A 21,113-nucleotide genomic window follows, 5' to 3' on the forward strand; every position below is an offset into this window, starting at 1 on the left:
GAGATTTAGGAAGTCATAAGGTTGGTATGTGGTTTTGCTCTCATACATATGAAGTAACTAAAAAATGCCAAAACATATTGTATCGCTTGCTGAAAAGAAGCCTTTTTTTTTTTTAAACTAGTCACCATATATCCTTTAAGTTTCCAAACACAGTTACCTGATCAGAAACAAGTCATAACTAATATCTCTTCAATATTCATGTGAGTGAAATAATAGAACAGCACAGAAAAGTTTAAAAGAATCATAAACTGATGTAACTATTAATCAATCCCTTCCTCCTGCAAAAGCTTAAGCACGCATATAAATTTAAGCACGTATGGAAGTATTTGAAAGATTTGTGCCCTAATGCAGAGCCATGCACTGTACTTCCCAATGACAATCGCACTCTGAAAAGAGATACAGGGGTATTTCTTCAGTGTGTGAAATTTGCCAGGTTATACATCATTTCTCAGTGTTCCATCAGATCAGGTGACTGTAGCACTTTCAGTATCAAGTAAGAAGATGGTGGAGAAGAGAAACAAAAAAATCTTAAATGAAAATGGAATTTGAGGTTTTTTTTATATGAATATTGTTAAAGAAAAGGTTTCTACATACTTATCTACACACAGAGCATCTCAGACAGTCATTCAATAAAAATACTCTTCACCTATTCAAATGCAAATGTTTTCCAAAATAACTGCATTTTTCAATCTTATAATCCAGCTTCTAAGATCTAGGCTCAAGAGAATCTCAAGCACCACATTTGAGATTCAACATAAACATCTATTTCATACTACTGCAAATATTGCATACTGCTTAGTTTCTATGAGAGAGTAGAAACATTTTACCTATTTTCTCATGGAAAAACATAATATAATACATTTTTAAAAAGTCTTTCTCATTGCACGTTGAAGCACTGAAGATGTTTTTCTCCAACACTGTATTTTCAGGAATTATTTCCAGTCTCAGTAATTATTTTACAAATACTTTGTATTTGTATAATAATTTGTATATTTTACAAAGCAACTGTTACATTTTCTATGTGAATTACAGCCTACTTCTCAAATGCTACCTTTAAAACAGCAATGTTCATTGCCTAAGTTACGGTGTTAAAATACTGTGACTTACCTCAAAACCAATACTGAAAAAAAATTGAATTCTGTATTGTATCATAGTGCGTATGTCCAGTGTGCTATAAGGCCTATGCACCTTTCAACAGCTCTGTAGATTTTACAGTTGACAGTATCTAACAAACACAGAAGATGTAATAAACCAGTAGAGCCTACTGTTTTCTGAAGATCATATTTATAAAAGCTGTGCTTGAAGTCTACAGCAATTTCAGTAAGACTTAGTTGCTAAACGTGCAATCCTCCATTCTCTGAGGTTTTTCCGAAAGAGCTCAAGTAGAGCAAAGGACTTACCTTTTTTAACAGTCAGCTGCAAGCAGGTATTGCATAATCAGGCCCAAGGTTTATAAACAGCTACGCATCTATAGTCTGTATTAATTTTTATAGAAACTTTCTTTTGCTACCATGCTAACATCTTACACTGTTAAGTGGTGATCAAAGTATTACTGCATTAGGAAATTTAGTCTCACAGAAGTAGCTACTTATTTTCATCTTTTTTTAGTTAAAAAATAATAGACAAATTCACAGTGAAATGATAAAATCTAAAAACAAGTGTTCTTGTCAGAAGAGAGGAAAAAGAGGGTCTTTCCCCCTTCTAAGAAAACAAAGGATTCCTGAAAGTCTTGCACTGATTTATTTTTCCAATTTTAAATACCTTAGGAGTAGCGGAACTGCTACTGGCATGGCAGTATTTCTAACAGTCAATAAATCTAAAATATTATGTGTGAATATTGGAATGAAGCCATTAAGAAGATTACAGCATGCAACACAGCAGAGGGTCCACATGAAAAAAGGACTGGTAATTCAGGACAACTGTGACCACTGACCTCTGCACAGTCAAGACCACTGGTCAGTCTGACAGAATAATAGAGTTCACATGCATAGAAAGTCATCCAGCCTGTAACTATAATTTAAATACTTAAAAGAATGATTTAAAAATGCCCTTAAATCTCAGTTAATTTATTATGCAGCTTATTAGACAATGTCATATAGCAATATTTTTCTATCTTAAATTTATCTTAAAAAAATTCAGAATGGGAACATTTTATAGACACTTTACTAAGGTAAACTATTAAATACCTATGCCACAAGGACACTACCAGGCAAAGTGATCAAGAAAATAAATATCCAGTTTTCACCAGAGACAAGAAACAGTTTTAGAAAAATCTTTGAGAATATTATGTTTCTTTTGTTAGGCTGTTAATCTATCTGGAATCAATTTTTCAAAGGCATGGGTAGACTAGAGTTTCTTTTATATTTCCAGTTCTTCATCCTATTTTAACACCCTTCAGTGGTACTCCTGCTTATCATATTTTTTCATCAGAAGTTTTACCACCTTTGTACATAAGCTTATGTATATAGGCCAAAATATTTCACGTACGTAAGCATCTGACATTTGCTGTAATGTTTCAAGTCTAACATGCCATTTTGGCTCTACACTTCTACCGCTTACAATTTTAACCCAGATGTTAGCAGTTGCATTGTCCCTGATGAATACAGAAGGATAACCATTCTGCCATTTTTTGTGCCAAAGCCTGAGCTCTGTCTTTCGTTTGCAGATTTTCTAGCTATAATTTTTCCTTTCCATTAATTTTTAATTAAATTGTTTTATATATTTAAATACAGAAGGAGATTAAATTATTCAGAAGCTTCATTATAAAATCCTAAAATAACTTCTGTGAGCATATTTTGCATAAAACACAGTGCTGTTGTTTTGTTGTTGTTGTTGTTTTTTCCCAGTTTTCTTCAGTGAAGTCTATTGTATATTCTGCACATTAGATAAAATTCACTAACAATAGTATTTTATATATGTATCCTGAGGAAGAAAATACTCCTAAAAGTACGAAGAACTGTAACTTCTACTTTTTTCATGCTAGCATATTCATTTAGAGACCACTTTGGTACGCATCTGTAAAGTATATGAGAGCTTACATTCAGTGAAAATTCATTTCCACTTGTCCACAGGACCTCCAGCTACCTTAGTGTGTGACCAACGATGACGCCTAATTCTCAATTCTACCTCCAGCTATTATTTGACAACAGGCATGTACTTCCATAACATTAAAACCTCAGGCTTTTACACTGAATACAAGGTCAAGTAAGATCACCAACACAATGGAAGCTTATTTTACTTATTATACTCTCATAAAATACAATACATTCAAAATTTCTGTGCATCTGTGTGTACATACTTTTTCGTATACCAAGATAAAATTACATAATTCCAGAATGTTTTTTACATAATCAGTTTCTTATACATTACCGAACTGTAGTTGATAATGAATCAAGAGGAAGACTGACCAGACAAGCTACACAAAGTCTACGTTTAAATGCTATCATAATCAAAGGGAACTTACATCAATATAATCATCAAGAGTTTGATTTCTGTTGTTTCAAATACATACAAATTATCAGTGAAAACAAAGTGTCTAGTGACAAAAATAGTATGTCACATCAGTGTCCTTCTTTGATTATGACAGTTTGTTTTTAAGATTTTACAATTTCAGAAAATGTAGCTCTTTGATTTCAAATTTTGATATAAAATTCTTTGTGCTGACAACAGTTTGTGCATCTATAAGTAAATAATCAAAACAGTGATTTTAAAATAATTTTTTTTTCAGAGCTCTGTTGAAGGTAGGCGAATTTTGTGACTATATAAAATGATATACAGAACATGTTCCCCTATAGGCAATAGGAAAAAAAGGAGGGGGAGACCCTCTGCAAGATCAAAGTCCAGAAAGAACTGGCACTTAATTTATCATCCTTTACAGACAAAAGACAGTTTTCGTCATTTCAAAAGGATCAGATGTCTTTTATGACAAACTGGGTTTGCAGTTTAATTTACAAATAGAATTCTAAGTAAGCAGTCTTTGCTCTGCCAAAGCAAATGACAAACAGTATAGGTTTTCATTCGTGCAGCCCTCAGCAGGATAGAAGAGATTAAAATAAAACTGAAATAATTTAGAGAAAACAAATAAATGTTTCACAAAGTTGAAGAAGATCAAAGCCTGAATTTTCTGACCCCAACTGTACAAGCATTTCTTATTATATTGACCAGTGCCATCAGATCATTAATTAAAAGGAAAACGCTGGCAGGTGGCAGGGAAGAAGAAGCCGATAATTGGCCCCCTTCTTCTTTTTGCCTTCAAAAACTCTCTCGTTCTTTTGCAAGACATGCCACTAGGCAGACAGAAATGCCTACTTTGTAATATAATGATTAAGATGAGATGAAGAGACTCTTGCGTTTAGAGCAGCTATGCCTAATGAATGCAGCTAGCTTTATAATTATGATCCTACTTTTACAATAAGGAATATGATGTACCATTCAACATCTCCTCAACTGTCAGAAATGTAAAATATCAAACACAGAAGACTACATTTGCTGCTTTTTACCCCCCTATTTCTTTTACAGCATTTAGCAAAATCAGGCAAAAAAAGCATCCATATAAAAGAGAAACCCCAAGAAACATCTATAAGACTCACCACTTCACCGGGTAGGTTGCTCAGGTCATTAAAAGGGTTTTCTAGATTGTTTGTGTCAACATTTAGCAAAACCACATCTTCCAGTGATCTGTTTTTCACTCTCTGCAAAGAAAAAAAAAAATAGCAAAAAAAAATTTATTACAGCATCCTCCTTGAAGTACCTATTTACTGTAATAGCTGGAATAGAAATTATGATTTTTTGAAGAATAATACTGGCCAAGACAAGGTTGAGCTTTCGCATGTAGGATCTATGAATTAGGCATAGGAGTTAAAGATTATTAGAATACTTCTTTCTCATAAAACACTATGGTTGTATTAATAACCTCTGAAATACAAGAGTATTCAATAAATTAATTCCTAAAAACAGAGAATTACTTAAAACTGTTAAGCACAATATTATATATATACACACACACTCATATCTTTTAAAAACATTTCATTCTTTCCTATTTGTGAAAATTAGATAGGATAATAATCATATAACCAGAAGAAAATAGAGCAGAGTAATTATTTTCAGATTTATGTAAGTCCCATTCATGTGATCATGTGACTCCTACTAGCATTTCAAAAGATACTCTTTTGTCAATGGATTTGACTAGCAAGTAAGAATTAAACAATTTATTCCTTTGAGAGACCAATTTTAAAAAAAGCAGATAAAACTCTCTATGTATGGTCCTACAATAATATGCAATATTTTGGGTCAGAAAATGATATCAGGATTTCAGTGATTTCATTTACAGAGTGCATTTGTTTTTCTTTTTGTTTTTAATTTTCTGACTATTTAAATAAAGATCCTGGTCAAGATATTACTATCAATGCACATAGATTATAGAAGCTTGGTCAATGAGAAAAGAATATCTGCCTACAGTTAGGAAACATAAACTTGCCAGAGGTTCAGATAGGAGGAGAACCTTGTTGGTTTCACAAATGTGAATTCTTCCTCAGAAATTGCGTTAGTAGAAGAATAAAACAGTTCCTGGATCAATTACCTACGCTGCATGATAATCATACTACACATGTAGACAGACCTACACGTGTCACCAAACAGTAATTAATAGAAAGAGACAAAACAATTTATTTTTCTATGACTCAGCTACTATTTATCACTCGGGTGAGATCCATTGTTTTATTGTATGTTTAAGTATGAAAAGGCTTTTGGTTTTTGACAAAATTTTCTGTTTTCTAAAATAAAAGTTATAAATGTTATTGGATGAATGCTGGACTCCAATTTACAGTGGAAGAGGAACGCAAGTCAGCTGAGGAATCAGAAGGATGCTGACTTTCACTTGACAATAAATAGAAATAAATTTAATTACTATTACTAGAAAGATCTGAAATGTTGTTGAACCACTAACAAAAATATAAAGGATAGTATCATTGAGATAATTAACACGCACAGAAACATAATGTAGAGCTTGTATTTTTCAATATAGTGTTTGAAAAGCATCATTTCAAATAGGGACAACTTCACTTTTTAAAACATTGAAGCTTAACATCTGTTATTCTGTTCTAATAACAGGAGATTTTTTCTGAAACATTTTCACTGAAATTATTATTTACGGTACACACATCTCATGCTTATCACTACTCAGAAGCGTATAGGAAACTTACCTCTATTAAACTTAAGTGGACACCAATTAGATAAGGCATGGGTGCACTGAAGAAAAAAAGAGAAAATCAAATTATCTTTCAGCTACAGCAGCATTTGTAGATTTAAACATTTAAAAAGTTAGCTTATTTGGTCTCCAAGTAACATTCACTCTGTAAGCTTGTATTAAACGTATACAGGTGCTCTTGAAATTTTTACTAGCTGATAGAAATTATTCTCATTATTACAATGTAGTAAAGATGACCACAAAATAAAGGACACTGGTTCTAACTGAAAAATTATGAATGAAATGGTGTGTAAGGCTTCCTAACCTCCTGCATATCTAACTTCAATGACTACTATATGGCTACTATAGTGAAAGCAATCCTATCCTAGTGAGAAAATTGTCCACCATCTCAAGTACAACAATTTTAAAATGCCATTCTGGAGAATGTGGTGTCAGTGAGCTTCTGCAGTGCTCATATAATATCTCATGTAATATCTTATATGACCCAAGACAGCGAGCTTATTATTTCCAATTTGCATGAGACAAGGAATCATTCTTCACAGAGCCTCTGCAATGAGACCTCCTGCAGTATGCAAGCAAGAAAGTAAACTAGTCAGATCAATTTTCACTGTTTTCTATAATGTTCTCTTTCGTCTATTGATCTGATAAAAAATATATTCACTATCTGGTGTTAAAGGAAAAAAATAATCATCACTGTGCTTTTTTATGATGTGAAATTACTAAAAATATTCTCTCCAGAGAAGTGAGCAATAGATAGATCAGTTCAAGGAACTCTGTGGGAAATGAAATACTAAGAGAGCAAAGAGAAAAATCAAAATTAAGGACTGAAAAATAAATTGAAAGCAAGACCTCTGATATGAACAGTGCATCAATCCGATCATCTAGCTGAGCTTAACGAGGCACTGACACTCAGGGACCCACTTCCTGAAGCCCAGGAAGGGCTCCCCTGGGCCATTTCCCATGGCCTCAGCAGTGCAGGTCCAGCTCCGTAAGAGGAGCAAACGCAGCTGGCTACGGCCACAGATACTGTAGAAAAATCTGGGCACACTATGGATTATCCAATTGTACTTATTAGGAATGTCCCACAAGAGAATATTGACTGAAACAAATGAAAACAAAATGATCTAAAAAGTAACTGACAGATCAAAACAAGTTTTCAAGATGTCCACACTATCAAAAATCAAAGGTTTGGATAGACCACAAAATCTCATGGCTTAAGGTTCTCAGGCAGTGGGGTGCGGACTTCCAAAAAGGGCAATGAAGACTCCCACATCGTCACAATGTCTTATTCTTAGCCCAATACTGAAAATCTGTGACCACTTCAGCCAGGCTAGGGCCTTATGCCTTCCAGACTAAACACAAATTACATGAAAACACAAACGGGTTTCTCTCCAAGAATGTGCCCGCAGAGCAGATGCACATACATTCATATGCAGTGAGGAATTAGACAGCTTGAAGACACTATAATTTCAAGAGTGTCTGACACTAGGCAATATATTTGAGTGAACAAATGTGAACGACTGTGGCTGGCGCATAAGCGCAGATTCTTCTGCTGAATGCTGAGCAAAACAGATCCTCCCCAGGTTCATCACATCAGAGCCCCTCAGTGTTACAAGTGACACAAACCGGAGAAACTACAATGAAAAGAAGTGCTATATCACCTATGTATTTCATGCACACTTTTCTAGCAGCTTCACCAGGCCTGTACTGACTTGTAATAGCTGATGATTTGCTCCATTAATAAATCTGTCATTAGAAAGAGTAGTGTGCAGAACAAAGCAACAGCTACACCATTCCAATTTCAAAGTTAACAGAACAAAGCTAATTAGATAAACATATCTTGAAAATGCATGAAATAAAAAAAAGCAGGTATGGAAAGTCAACTTGATTTTCAGCAAAGAATTAGTTTTATTACTGCAGGACTCTGAAGCCCTAACACCATATTTTTGTAAAATGTACATAAAGTTGCTTATTGTGGTACTACTGGGAGCTGCCATACAGTTTTTCACTTGCTTATGCATGTTATTACAAAAAATGTTATTAATCTACAGCATCATTTCCTAAAATAATTACTATGTTATACAAAACATGCATGTTAATTGGAAAATAATTGTCCTATTGTCATTAAAACAGACTTGCATATATCCCAACTCAGGAAATATCAAATCACATAAGAAATGCTACAATCCTAACTTGAATTTTCTAATTGCATTATATTCTTAACACAGCATCAGTAGAACAGATACTTTATCATCTACAGACTAAACTGTCATACACCCATATATCAGCAACTTAGTATGCCAAGAAATTACACAGAAATTCGATATAACGTGCTTTACCCTTTACAAAAATTGATTGTATTCAAATATAATTACTATAAGAATGATCAAACTTAATTCCTCTGAAAGCACTCTTGAAAGTCAGACCTTCACTGCACGAATGCAACCATATCATACAATGGCTTGGGTTGGAAAGGATGTCAGGGACAATCAGGTTCCAGTGCCCCTGCCAGAGTCAGTGTTGCCAGCCACTGGAGCAAGTACTAGACCAGGCTGCCCAGGACCCCACCCAACCTGGTCCTAAACACCTTCAATGACGAGGTACCCAAAACCTCACTGGGCAGCCTGTTACAGCACCTCTCAGTGATAAACTTCCCCCTGAAATCCCATCGTCATCTCCTCTCCCATAGTTTACAATCATTTCTCCTTGTCCTACCACTATCTAATCTTATTAAAAGTTGATTTTCCTCCTGCTTATAATCTCCCTTTAAACACTAGAAGGCCATAATGAGGTCTCCCCGCAGCCTTCTCATCTCCAGACTGAACAAACCCAGCTCCTTCACCCTGTCTTCATAGGAGAGATGCTCCAGCACCAGCATCTTTGCAGCCCTCCTCTGGACTCCCTCCAAAAGCTCCATCTCTTTCCGTGTTGGATGCCTCAGAATCTCTCTTCTTTTGTAGACTTCAGTTAGTAATCTTAAAAAATACTTAGAGAACTGTATTTAGAAAATCTGCTGCTCAAAGAATATGTTGTAGGAAACTTACTTCTCTGTGTTATCTTCTTCCAGAGCTAAAATGAGGAAGTCATTTCACTGTCTAATATTTTGTTGTTCTTTAGAAAAAGGAACTGATATATCCTTTTTTTCATATGATTGTTCCAATTCTCACATTGGAGCTGTGAGCAGAATTTAAGGCCAATGTAAGTCACATGGGGAAAGAAAATCCTCTCAAGTTAATAGACAGTACTGCTCCCACACAGGACTCTGAACTTATTCTTAACCAACCTGGATTGCATGACACTCCACACTGGTGGACTTTCACTACATTTAAAACCTGTCTTCACATAAAATTGCTTGACAGAACCAAAGCGGTTTTTTGATTACAATGGAAAGTGGGTGAATTTAAGTGTTTTAGTGCAGATTTGACTCAAAGATGCACTTTGCTTTTCTCATACACACAAAACGTATCGGCCAAGCAGTTCAGTTTCTTAAATTCTAACCCCTATCAAATTGTATCATTTATCTTCAGGAAATTTTAAAAATGTATAGTTCAACTCATTAAAAACAAAAAAGGTGGATTTCTCACAAAACGTGTTGGATGATTAATGTGCAAAGTACATTGCAGGATCAGGACTTGTACTTAGAGCAGTAAATTTAAATGTATTTTATCTTTGTTTAAACAAGTTCATACTCCCTTCAAATGGCCAACATTATCAAAGTGATAATCTTCTACTTTGTTTGTTTTACTATCATTCCAGAACAATGCTAAGAAAATGAGTTAGTGGGAAACATCTCAAAGTGCAACATAGTCTTTAAGCAAGGAAATATATTGTGTTCAAGAGGAAAAAAAGTTTTCATAAAAGCAATTACTCTGTCAAAAATATCAAGATGAAAATATAAAAAAAATTAGAAAATTATTTAATTCACTTTTAATCGATCTTCTTGGACCACACACTAGGTCTGCTTTAATGTATGCTTTGACTCTATAAATTCATCAAGCTTTTCTAACTTCACATGCTATACAGGTAAGAGAAAGACATTTATTCACTGTTAGACACCAGAGAAGTAAGAAGAAACGTGAGTATTTTGTGCTTTTATTACACTATTCCAAACTATCTCTGAAAAGAACCATTCAAACCAAACTTGATCAGAGAATTATAAATACATGACAATCTAATAAAAGTCTGAATTATAACAACTGTAGTAAACTCATCAATTGTGCATGTCTTTCTGTGAACTTCATGTTTCCATTCAAACAACATGAAGAAAAGGAAACTTTTTTTCCCCTTCTTTTGTCACGCAGTAAAAGAGAAAAGAAGATATAAATGAGTTTTACAAGTTTAAGAAACAACATGCTTCTTTTTAATGAGTAAAAAAAAAATTCTCAGGTCATGCCATAATAACCTAGAGTCTCAAGTATTATCATCATCACAGGGAACTGTGTACAGCATCTAACATTATTATTTCTCAAAACATCATCTGTGCTTAGGAGGGCAAATAAAAAATTTTCTAGCATTCAGGATGCACTCGGCAGGATACAACTCAAAGAAGGGGTGTTGATCTAACTTCTGAGAAAAGCATTTATGGATGATACTGAAGAATATGAAAAGCTTCTGGCAGTAAATTCAAGTAATACAAAAACTAAGCAAATACATCCAAGCTATATCCCCATCTTAGTGCATTTTATCAAAGCTAGGAGGAAAAAATTGGGACAGAGTTTCTCCAGAAGAAAACTATCGCTAAAGATGAAAGGCTTAGCTACTGTTGAAAGCAAAGCATGAAAGGATGCTTAAAAAAATAAAATAAAATAATATACTGATGAAGTATAGGAATCATCCTAGACAAAGTTATACCACAGACAAACATTGAAAACTTGAGGAGAAATATCAAAGACTTAAGGAAGTTTAATGAGAATTTCTTTCAAAACAAGAAGTTCAGTGGAATGGGTGGAGTTCAATCGAACATCAATATTCACAGGTTTCAGGAAAAAAAAAGGCCCTGCAAGCGCATAAGTGCATAAACAATTTATTTCTGTGAAGAAAAAAATGTTAACAGAAATACAAGAATTAGGCTGGTACGCATCTGACTTGGACTCGAGTTTTGTCTATAATAATTCTTGATCTCTAAAATGGCTTTAAATGGTTCATTTATCCACCACAGATTCGTAGCATCTATTTGAAGTGAAGGTCTCCACGGAGTGATACTCTTATATTAGTTCCCTAAGGGAAGCTCATTTGGTAACATTGGCACTACTGCCAACAGAAGTAAATCTTTTCTTAGCCTGAAATCTTAAAAATCAAGTATCTGGAATTGAAAATTACCTCAAATTAGCCTGGTGTAATGTATAATGACCGTCCAAAGGTAAACATCATCCCCTGAAGGATCAGAAGTCACTCAAAAAGTGGCCTTTTCCAGTGTTTTAAGTATAAAAAGGAGATTTAAAGCAAATTTGGCCAAGTGTTGAATATGATCCTGAACCCGGATGAGCCTAAAGCACAGACACGGAATCATACCTTGGACCTAAGAAAAACACTGATGCTTAAAAACGCTAATGCTTAATTCCAGAAAGATCAGTCAGTGTTTTTTGATGCTGCTATCAGTATCATCTATCTCAAGTTAAAGTAAACATTAAATAAATGGAAACCATAAAACCATTGCATTTAACTTACTGAACATGACAACTCTACCAATGATACATGAACCGTTATAACAAGCATGATTCTTAGATGCTCTGTTGACAGTAATCAGGACAGTAATTCCAAAACCATGTAAAAGCATACTGAAATATCTCTGTCCAAGGCATTGATTGAAGTGTTTTCATGAATCAGACCCTGCTGAGTTACTTCGAATTGTAAGACAGGTAAGAATCTCAGAAGTGAAGATAATAGGTTATATCTTACCAGCAGTAGTCCAGGAGATGTGGAGGAAGCACTGGGATGTAAATGTGCTGCCAATACATAGGATACAATAATGCAGCTGACGCATGAACACAAGCAGTTAACTAAAAAAAAACAAAACGTACACACAGAATTAGCAACAAAAACTAAGATGAAGAATAAACAGAAAATACAACATTTTAAAATAACTTTTATATTGCAAGAAACTTCACCTCCTCAAACTGCATATGATAGCATTGTTAATTACTTTAATTGCTTAAATATATGTATGAAAAAACCTAATATATGCACAACATTCGCAAGAAGTCAGACTGATGAGTCAAATTCCAAATCAGCCCTTCTCAGCTCATCTGAAAAAGATAAGCATGCATTTATTGATGCTTGTCATGGTCAACAGTTGCAGGTACAGACACACACGCACAGCACGAGCGCAGCCCTGCCACACCAGCTGGGCCAGGCAGGAAAGGCAGCATGGGGACTCGCCCATCTTCCTCTTTGGAACAAGGGGAACTGATCATGCATGAAGCCACACAAGTGTGCTGCACTCAAGCAGAATTCAATTCTAAATCTGTCACTCTATTTCCAAACTACCGTTGCAAATATAAAATAAATCTAAAGAGAGCGTTCCCTGTGACAGTAATGCAACTGTGTTACAACTTTCAAAACCTCCTGCCTCTCTCCCCTGGTCCCTAAAACAGAAATTGGCAAGTCTGGCAGCCAGCACCACCAGAAGATGAAGAACTCCTTGGCCAAGAAAGGAGAAGTTACAATCTGCTTCCGTTCAAAATGGTCATGTAGACACGGCTGGTTTCTGTTGGTTTCTCAGCGCTTTTAGTTCGTTTTTTGCTTGTTTTCTGGTTAATTTTTAAACAAAGCATCACTATGGAATTGATGAGGAGCTAAGTCTTGTTCACTTCTAAAGCAAACAAAATAATCTTTAATACATTAAGAACTTGGATTTCATCTCCCATATACTGCATTACTATTAGGGAATCAGTTCATTTTACTTATGTTAGTAGGTATCCACAGAGTCCACAGAATGAGAAAATATCAAGACCATGTTCAAAATTAGGCAGCCAACAACCACCACATATAATATTAAAAACCTGACCAAAATTATATACATATACACACACACATTCATATACATATTCAAATGTATAAATAAAGCCTTACTTGAGATCAACTGGGATAAGAACTGCGCTTGAAACAAAAATTCAGAAACTCAGCCATAAGATTTAACACAATCTCTTACAGGTTTGGCAGGTCACACCCAGACAGCAATTTCTGCTATTGATGCTATATTGTCCTTCTGCTTTCCTGCTTTACTTACCAGCATCACTTAACGAAGGCTGAGCACGGAAGCACACACAAAGGGAATGCCCCACACAGAAGACTCCAAGCTTATAGAAGAAGACAAGACTGTCCTAATGTTTTACATCACAACAAAATTACTGTCTGAGGTTAACTTGATTATCGCTGCCCTTTATTAGACGTGTACTTTTACAGTAACAAAATTAAGAGCTAAAAATAAAATGTAAATCCTGCCTATGTAGCAAGTGCTAAAATATTATGGATTTTACAGGAAAAAACGTCCCTGTTGGTGAAACAAATCAACAGTTAAAGCTTTCACACGCAGGCTGGCTTAGACAGTTACTCCTGTAAATAAAAATTACGCTGTAATTTTGTATATATATTCTTACACTAAAAAGGAGAAAAAAATCATTACAGGAACACGGCAGCAGAAATCAGGGACAATTACAATTTGTGCCGCATAGTTTGCTCAGCACTCAGATTAATATAACACGATTAAATATGGAAAAGAAGAGGATCTGAAAGCTCCTAAGGGATATCATTAGGGCAAATTGCCAAAGAATGAAACATGAGCCAGTCAGGAGAGCTGGAAGCTGCAGCAGTACCAAGGGACCTGAGCGCTCGACAGTTGGAGCTTCAGCGCGGTGTGAGCTGCGGGTTAAGGCGACGGGAGGCTGCTCGCTGACACGCGGGATGTCACCATTGACCGGCGCACGGCCCGCGCCTGACAGCTCTGCTGCAGGAAGCCAAGGATATCATCATCCCCTACTTAAACTGGTCGGTTCGTATTAACATTTCGCTTCCTAGCTTCACAGCAAACAGCTGCAATTACGCTCCGTTCAGACTTACAAAAAAGGCTGTTTTAATAATTAGAGCTTGGCGACTAAGAATTAATTGATTTGAAGGATGAAATTAATAAAACCCCTCTTCTACGTGGTGGGATTTATGAGCTTTATTTTCATATTGTTCCTACCCTACGTTTAACTTCTATTACAAATAGTGCAAATCAAGCTCAATATCATGGGTTTTGGTCCTTTAACGATTCCATATTCACTCTGAGTAATAACAATGACTGTATAATAGTCTTTATAGAATATAAATTCCAAATCACGACTACCTATACAAAAATCAGAGTGTAATTCAATCACAGACTGAAATGAAGCTGAGCATACAGTTACATGGGTGATCCCCCTGATGTATACATCTACCTCCTCCTCTTAACAAGTGTTGTTAAATTATGAATTAACATGACGATACAATTTGAATAAAGAAATATTTTTCTGTCTTAAGTATGTCTGCATTGTATTTTACCTCTTGCTTTAGCAGAGAAAGAGGACCATTCCATTTAAAACAACAGAAGTTTTATTAACTTTTGTTTTAGAATCTGTATTTCGGTGTAGCACTCAGACTGACATCTAACATGTTTAACAAAAAAAAAAAAAATTAGCATTTCTAGCAGGAATGGTAAAGATTACTTATGCATCAATATTTTGCTCTACTGGCCGTCACCCTTATTTTCTATCATTTTCAATCTAATGTCTCATTTCCAAATTTCCATTTATGCTACTGCAGTAGATTTCCAAATATTTAAACACGGCCGGAATGTTTCAGTTCCCTGCTGTACGCAGCCTCCAAGACAAGCGGCTAAGGGATTCTGCTACTCTTCAAACCGTGTGACATTTTAAATACTGTGCCAACTCTGTCTTTAAGCAAATACTGATATGATAATTATCAATTTCGTATCAAAACACATTTTCTGGCAAATTTTCTTTTTAAGTGTTTCAACAGTGAAAGGCACTAGCTATTTAAGTAACATATCTTTTTAACTGTCAGTTTTGCACATATGAAGAGAAGGAGATGCAGAATACTGTAAATCTCAGACTAACATTGCAAGTCCAAAGCAACCAGTTCAAGTGAACACACAGGGAGTAAGCTTCCAAGTTCTTCTATCTGTGCTTTGAGGTCTACAGAGATGACCACTGGATTTGGGGAGAAGACATCTGATGGCTGCTATGCTTAGGAAAAGAGCTAAGCAGGAACGTGCACCTGCAGGGAGCTGATGTAGGAGAGGAGAAGGCAGAAAGCTCCAAGTGGAGAAACCAGCCTCCGTTACTTGACTGAGTGGCGAGAAGTGCATCCGGTGAGATCTTTTGCAGAAAACAGTCCGTTGCACTGTTTATGGAAAAAGGTATTGCGTGGAGCCTGTTTGGTCACGATCCGCTTTTAAACAGATTATTCAGAGAAACAGCGTAGATTTGAAAATTCTCCTTTTCACGACAGGCAGTTATTACCCTAAATCATGAGATTCTCTTCAAAGCTTGGTAAAACCTTTCCTACTTAACCTGTGACTACTGGAGATTACATCAGCAGGTAACTTAGATAGCTTTCACAGTGAAACTTGCATAAAATTTGCTGTATTTTTGTACACACAAACACAAATCAGTGCTCAACTCTATACTATGTTAAATATTCTTAAATTTTTGAGAGCAGAATGTTTCTGCGGGGCCTACGTATTGCAAATTTGATAGTTTATCACATGGTTTGAAGCAGTGAATTACATTGGAAATACACCTAGAGTCCACTGCATTGGAGAATACTACCAGCATTGTAATGTGCCCATTACAAAATGGGCTGGCGATTTTTAAATAAAGCTGTTGTATTTTGAACATCATGTGTCAATATTGAACAGAACTTTCGGTACGTCTCCAGCATTTGATACTTTTTTTTTTTTTAGAGTATTTTTCTTTATTTCAAGCAATTTCTTCCAGATTAAAACTTTTATTTAAGCTAATATTAAAAATGGGTTGAAACAAAGGTGTTTTAAATCACATAAACAACTCGAGTCTATTAACATTTAATTTTGAATTGCCAGTGTTTTGAGAGGACAAGAATAAAATTGTGTCCCATTCTATCAGTTCATTTATTAACATTGGAGTATAACTGAAAATTTCAGCTTCAGGTCTCTTCTGGTAACTGTGGTCAGCATCACCATCTCAGCTTTCACCATCTACCATATGGCAAGGAAAACAAGCATAATTTTTGCTAAAATTCTGTAGCGACTCCAGCACAATCCTTTTCCCTTTCTCCTCATTAAAAAAAAAAATGTCAGAACTAAGTGTGAGCAGAGAATATGATCTCTCCAAACAGTGGAAGAACACATTATAAAGTTTGTAAGAGAAATTCATTATTGGGTGACAGTACATTGATTAATACCAACTACCAGCAAGGCTGAGATGATGCACAAATCCCCAACAGACCAAGGAGTTCCCTTCCTCCTCACAGCACTGAGCTGTCACTCAGGAAAGACTGTTCAAAATTTACACAGTGCTGAACAGGAACAGTCTGAACAACTTTAATTCAAGCCTTGATCAAAGCAGGTTTACCTGCTCATGGGCAGCTCCACCTTCCCCCCAAGTATCTATAATAATTTTAATGTGTGTACCTGCTACTCCAATATTCAATTTATCAGTGTACTCTTGATTTTAAAATGAGTACTTTTTTTTTGTTAAAAATCAGAGCAAAATATCTAGAACAAAGATTTTCCACAGGCTTATATATTATGTTTATTTTATACCCATTACTTATACAATTTCAATGAATAATATGAAAACAATTATTCTGCATCCTGTATAAAAGTATTTTCTCATCTACCTCTTACTTTCTATATTAATAATTTTATTTAAAGCAGTTTCAATAACCCAAGGTAGAAAGAGATGCAGAGCACAGGTGACAAGACTTGCACACATTGTAGGTGCAAAACCTAGAAGTATGGATTAGCAGAATCTTGTCTGAAAGCCAAAAATGGCAACAGAAGTTAGACAAAGTAAAATTAACCCGTGACACTATACAACCTTTCAAAATCTACAGTAAGTAACTGAAGAATTACTGTGATAAAACCATTTCCTGAAAAGCCTTCAAACACTGTCAATCTCTGTCAACACCATGTCCAGAAATGCCTACTGGAGTGCTCTCTCCCTCCTCCCTCACAGTGCCACTGGGCTAAAGAAATGTTTCCCTCCCACTGCCTTGACCACACATATGTTGAAAGATGCCAAAGATTCTGTTAACTCCTCTACTTAGCAATTACCTACAGCAATAAGATGTAGAGGGTCACCATTCCTAACTCAGTAGCTGCCATCAACCTGGACCAACTCTTAGTGCACTTACCCCAGCACTCTCGCTCATTAGAATTCCTGTGAAAGCAATAGCCTCTTCCTGAAGAAGCCTTGATCAGGTGAAAGGAAGCATCTCCTCTTTATCAAAATTCCTAAGATGATCAGCTTTGTCACAGGTAACCTCCATATCTAAATCTCGTTTGGTCAAGAATGAAATCAGGCCCCAGACCTGAAACAGATACTTAATGCTTGCTAAGACCGGTCTTCACATCCACTTCATGAATGGGCAGGTGAAGACTGCTGGGGATTAAAAATGGGAAGGGAGCCCTTACTTTGGCCATTTTATCGTAGAGAACATATAACCCTCCCCAGCTCTAAAGAATATGTATAGTCAGACTAAATCATACACTTAGTCTACTTCAGTGGCACTGGAAAGAAGACAGAAGCCACTGATTAAAAAAAAATTAAGCAGCAAAAGAGACCAGAGTGTACTATTCAAGCCATGATAACCAAAGCCACTTCTCATGCATTTCTTTAATTTAGCTCCTGGCTAACAGTTTCCCATCTGCCATCCCCATAACCTCAAAGAAGAAAAAAGAGAGGGCCTTAAGTGAGCCATAATGTATTTTCCTCCCAAGGCCCCCAGCACTTCTTCCTCACATAAAGAAGAGACAAGGGAAACATTTCCAGTCCACAGATGAAAATTTTAACTTAATCCATTGTAAAAATGAAATACAGAAAAGAAAGTAATATTAAAAGCTAGTCTTTGATGTTTTATTTTAGTGTTATTCACTTCCTTTTATCCTTATTCTAGAGAAGGGAAAGGGAAGAGAAGAGTGTTGTTCATGAACTTGACAGCACTTCATATACAATCAATTTCATTCTTTTCTTGCATTTCTTGATTCACAAAGCAGCATTATGGCATCATTCCTGTGCATTAGTTTGTAAAGGAAAAGGCTGAAGACACAGTTTGTTCCTTGCCTATGGCTTCAAGAATGACACATTTCTCAATAACAGAAGCTGAGCAGAAAATAGAATTGAAGTGGTAGTAGACAGGTGAGGACTTGGTGAGGAATAGCATCAGTGTAAGCATAGTATGCTTACACTGAGGACCTACGTACACTTCTGTGGATAATCTGAGGTACATATATACACAAGTAGGTGTGATTTGCATAGGAAGAGTCACATAACTATTCAGTTACTCCATTTCACCATTCCAACAAACGTTCTTTTTTTTATGTTTTATGTAGAAAAAGAAATGTTTGAAAGTTAGTCATACCAGTTTTGATACCTACCACATTACAGATTAGGTTAACTGACGCACTTCCTACTGATACTCATTTTCTCCATAACTATTCATGCTTTTTTTCAACATGTTAATTTCAGTTTTCTCATTTTTTTTTAAGCATCTATGTATATTCTTAATAACTTGTTTGTTCTCATTTTAACATTCATTTCCTAGCTGCTTTACCTCTTCTGTCTCAAAAAAAACAGACAGAAGAGCATTAATCTATACATCTTTATGTCTTTTTTCTGACCATCTCATAACTCCCCCTCTCTTCTCTCATCTATTTTATGACTCTCTCTATATATTAAGAGCTATCCTCTCATAAAATAATGGAGTTCTGCAAATGTTCTTGCTTCTGAAAGGAAAGTTTCCAGGAAAATAGTTTTTACTAACATTTCCTCCCCCAGAGTAACTCCATGGTATGTTCTTCTGCCATACACTAATTAAGAAGCAGCAGGGAACAGCTTCCTTGCGAATAACTGACAGACAACTTATTTACTGCAAGACTAGAGATAACCACTGACTATGTTATAATTCATCTCACCAATGGTGAATTTCAGAAAAAAAAGCAATAAGGCAGTATGTGAAAAAGAAATCTTGTCATAACGGCATACCAGAACAGAGAGCTAGCAGTACATTCACATACTCTTCTGTAACTCATCTTCATCCTCTTCTCACATGAGACAGTGCTGGTCATCCATAGCAGCATATGGACCCCTTCAATTCCCATTTTTCACACAGCCCAACCCACAGCTGTACACAACATTTTGTTTGTTAGATTTACTGAATTGCCAATGTTCACATGAAGTAAAAGAAAAAAAACTCTTGCCTATATCTGAATCTTGGATTTCTTCTTTTTTCTGAAAGTGATAAGTGAAAATTTTATTTTAAAATTAATGTATAGATCAGTCTGTATGACAAAATGCTTTCCTTCCACAGAATTTGTGTTTAAATCACAACCAATGATACAGTGCTGCATGTTTTACACAAGCTGACAAGTAATAGCAATCAGCAGATTTTCTGAACTTCCAAACGAAGAGAGTTTTCCAGTTCCTAATTCTTGCTGTAGATCTTAGCCTCAGTTTGATGCCATATTGACATCTCCCTTCCCTGCTCACATAACTCCACTGCTAGCAGCACACACTGGGCACACATAGGATAGGATCCCAACTGCACTCACAGCATCCACCTCAGGCCAACTTACCTCACCTCTGGCCAGTTCATCTTAGACTGCTTACACCTGAACCCTTAATTATTAAATGCCATCACTCTTCTTCTGTGCACAAACCGACTGATCTAATTGACCTAACGTTTCAAAATGAATTCTAACAATACTTCTGGGAGCTCAGTAAGTATCAGCAGAATATCTGTGCTGCTTTGCAAGTTAAATTCCTACCCGTTTCTATTTTCTAAGAACTAAATTTAGTCCTTCACACATTTCTGCCCACAGTGTACCACCTCGCAAGAATTTGAGATAAGAATTTCCATATTTTTTTAATTACTCGGACAGCATTATTTGAAATCAATCTATGAAACAATGTACATTTTTAGATAAAATTGCAACTACACTGTAGTGCAGAACGAAAAAACAAATTGTAGCTATAGGTGGTTGAATTAGGAATATCACATCAGCATGAGGAAACATGATTCTGTCACTAAGCTGTATGACAGTTCCTAATACAATGTCATTGTTTTCCCAACCTGGAAGGCTTGTACATAGCCAGTTCTTTCACTGTTTTGGATCTTTAATTTGCAGAAGAGAAACATCTCCACAAATAGCCAGCTTTGTACTCCAATTAAAATAATAATAAAAAAAAGAACTGTATCATTCTAGGCTCCCTGCTAACGTGCACTGCATTCCTATAATTACACCTCAGCTATCTGGCCCAGTCACAAAGCACTGCTTGGCTCATTTTCTAAGTATACCCAGCAACACACAGCACAAAGAAATTTAAATGAAGTGTGAGAAATAGACAAACACTGCAGTTGTTTTCTGAATCAGTTGATAGTATTACTGTTTTGGGACGAATGGATTTTAGAATCAACTCCAGGGTCTTAAATTTTGGGTTAGATGTAAAAGGTGTGAAGTGATTCACAAAAATAACGTGTTAAAGTGAGAATTGCTTGACCCCCCCACTCAGCTGTTCACCTGCATCACATTCTCCAAGGAGCATTCTCAACTTCCCAGTGCCTGAATAACCACAGAGAGCACAACTGTACCCAAAAAGGCAACGGAGGCAAAGAACACACAGCTATTGCTCAGACCAACTAGCACAAGCGAGTGAACTGCACAAAG

General features: G+C 35.8%; 1 protein-coding gene across 5 annotated transcripts in view; it reads right to left on the reverse strand.

Annotated features, from left to right (window-relative positions):
• The window catches only part of DENND1B (DENN domain containing 1B), a 155,236-nt gene that overhangs the window by 57,960 nt on the left and 76,163 nt on the right, over positions 1–21,113 (reverse strand). For all 5 annotated transcript variants that reach the window (XM_085232102.1, XM_085232100.1, XM_085232104.1 and 2 more), the window contains 3 exons: positions 12,104–12,204; positions 6,201–6,246; positions 4,590–4,691 (listed from right to left, as the gene is read on the reverse strand). In XM_085232102.1, coding sequence (XP_085088228.1) covers positions 4,590–4,691; positions 6,201–6,246; positions 12,104–12,204 — 249 coding nt within the window. The remainder of the gene's footprint in view (positions 1–4,589; positions 4,692–6,200; positions 6,247–12,103; positions 12,205–21,113) is intronic.

The sequence above is a fragment of the Meleagris gallopavo genome, chromosome 10 (genome assembly GCF_905368555.1).
Source record: "Meleagris gallopavo chromosome 10, MGAL_WU_HG_1.1, whole genome shotgun sequence".
Classification (NCBI taxonomy): Eukaryota; Metazoa; Chordata; class Aves; order Galliformes; family Phasianidae; genus Meleagris; species Meleagris gallopavo.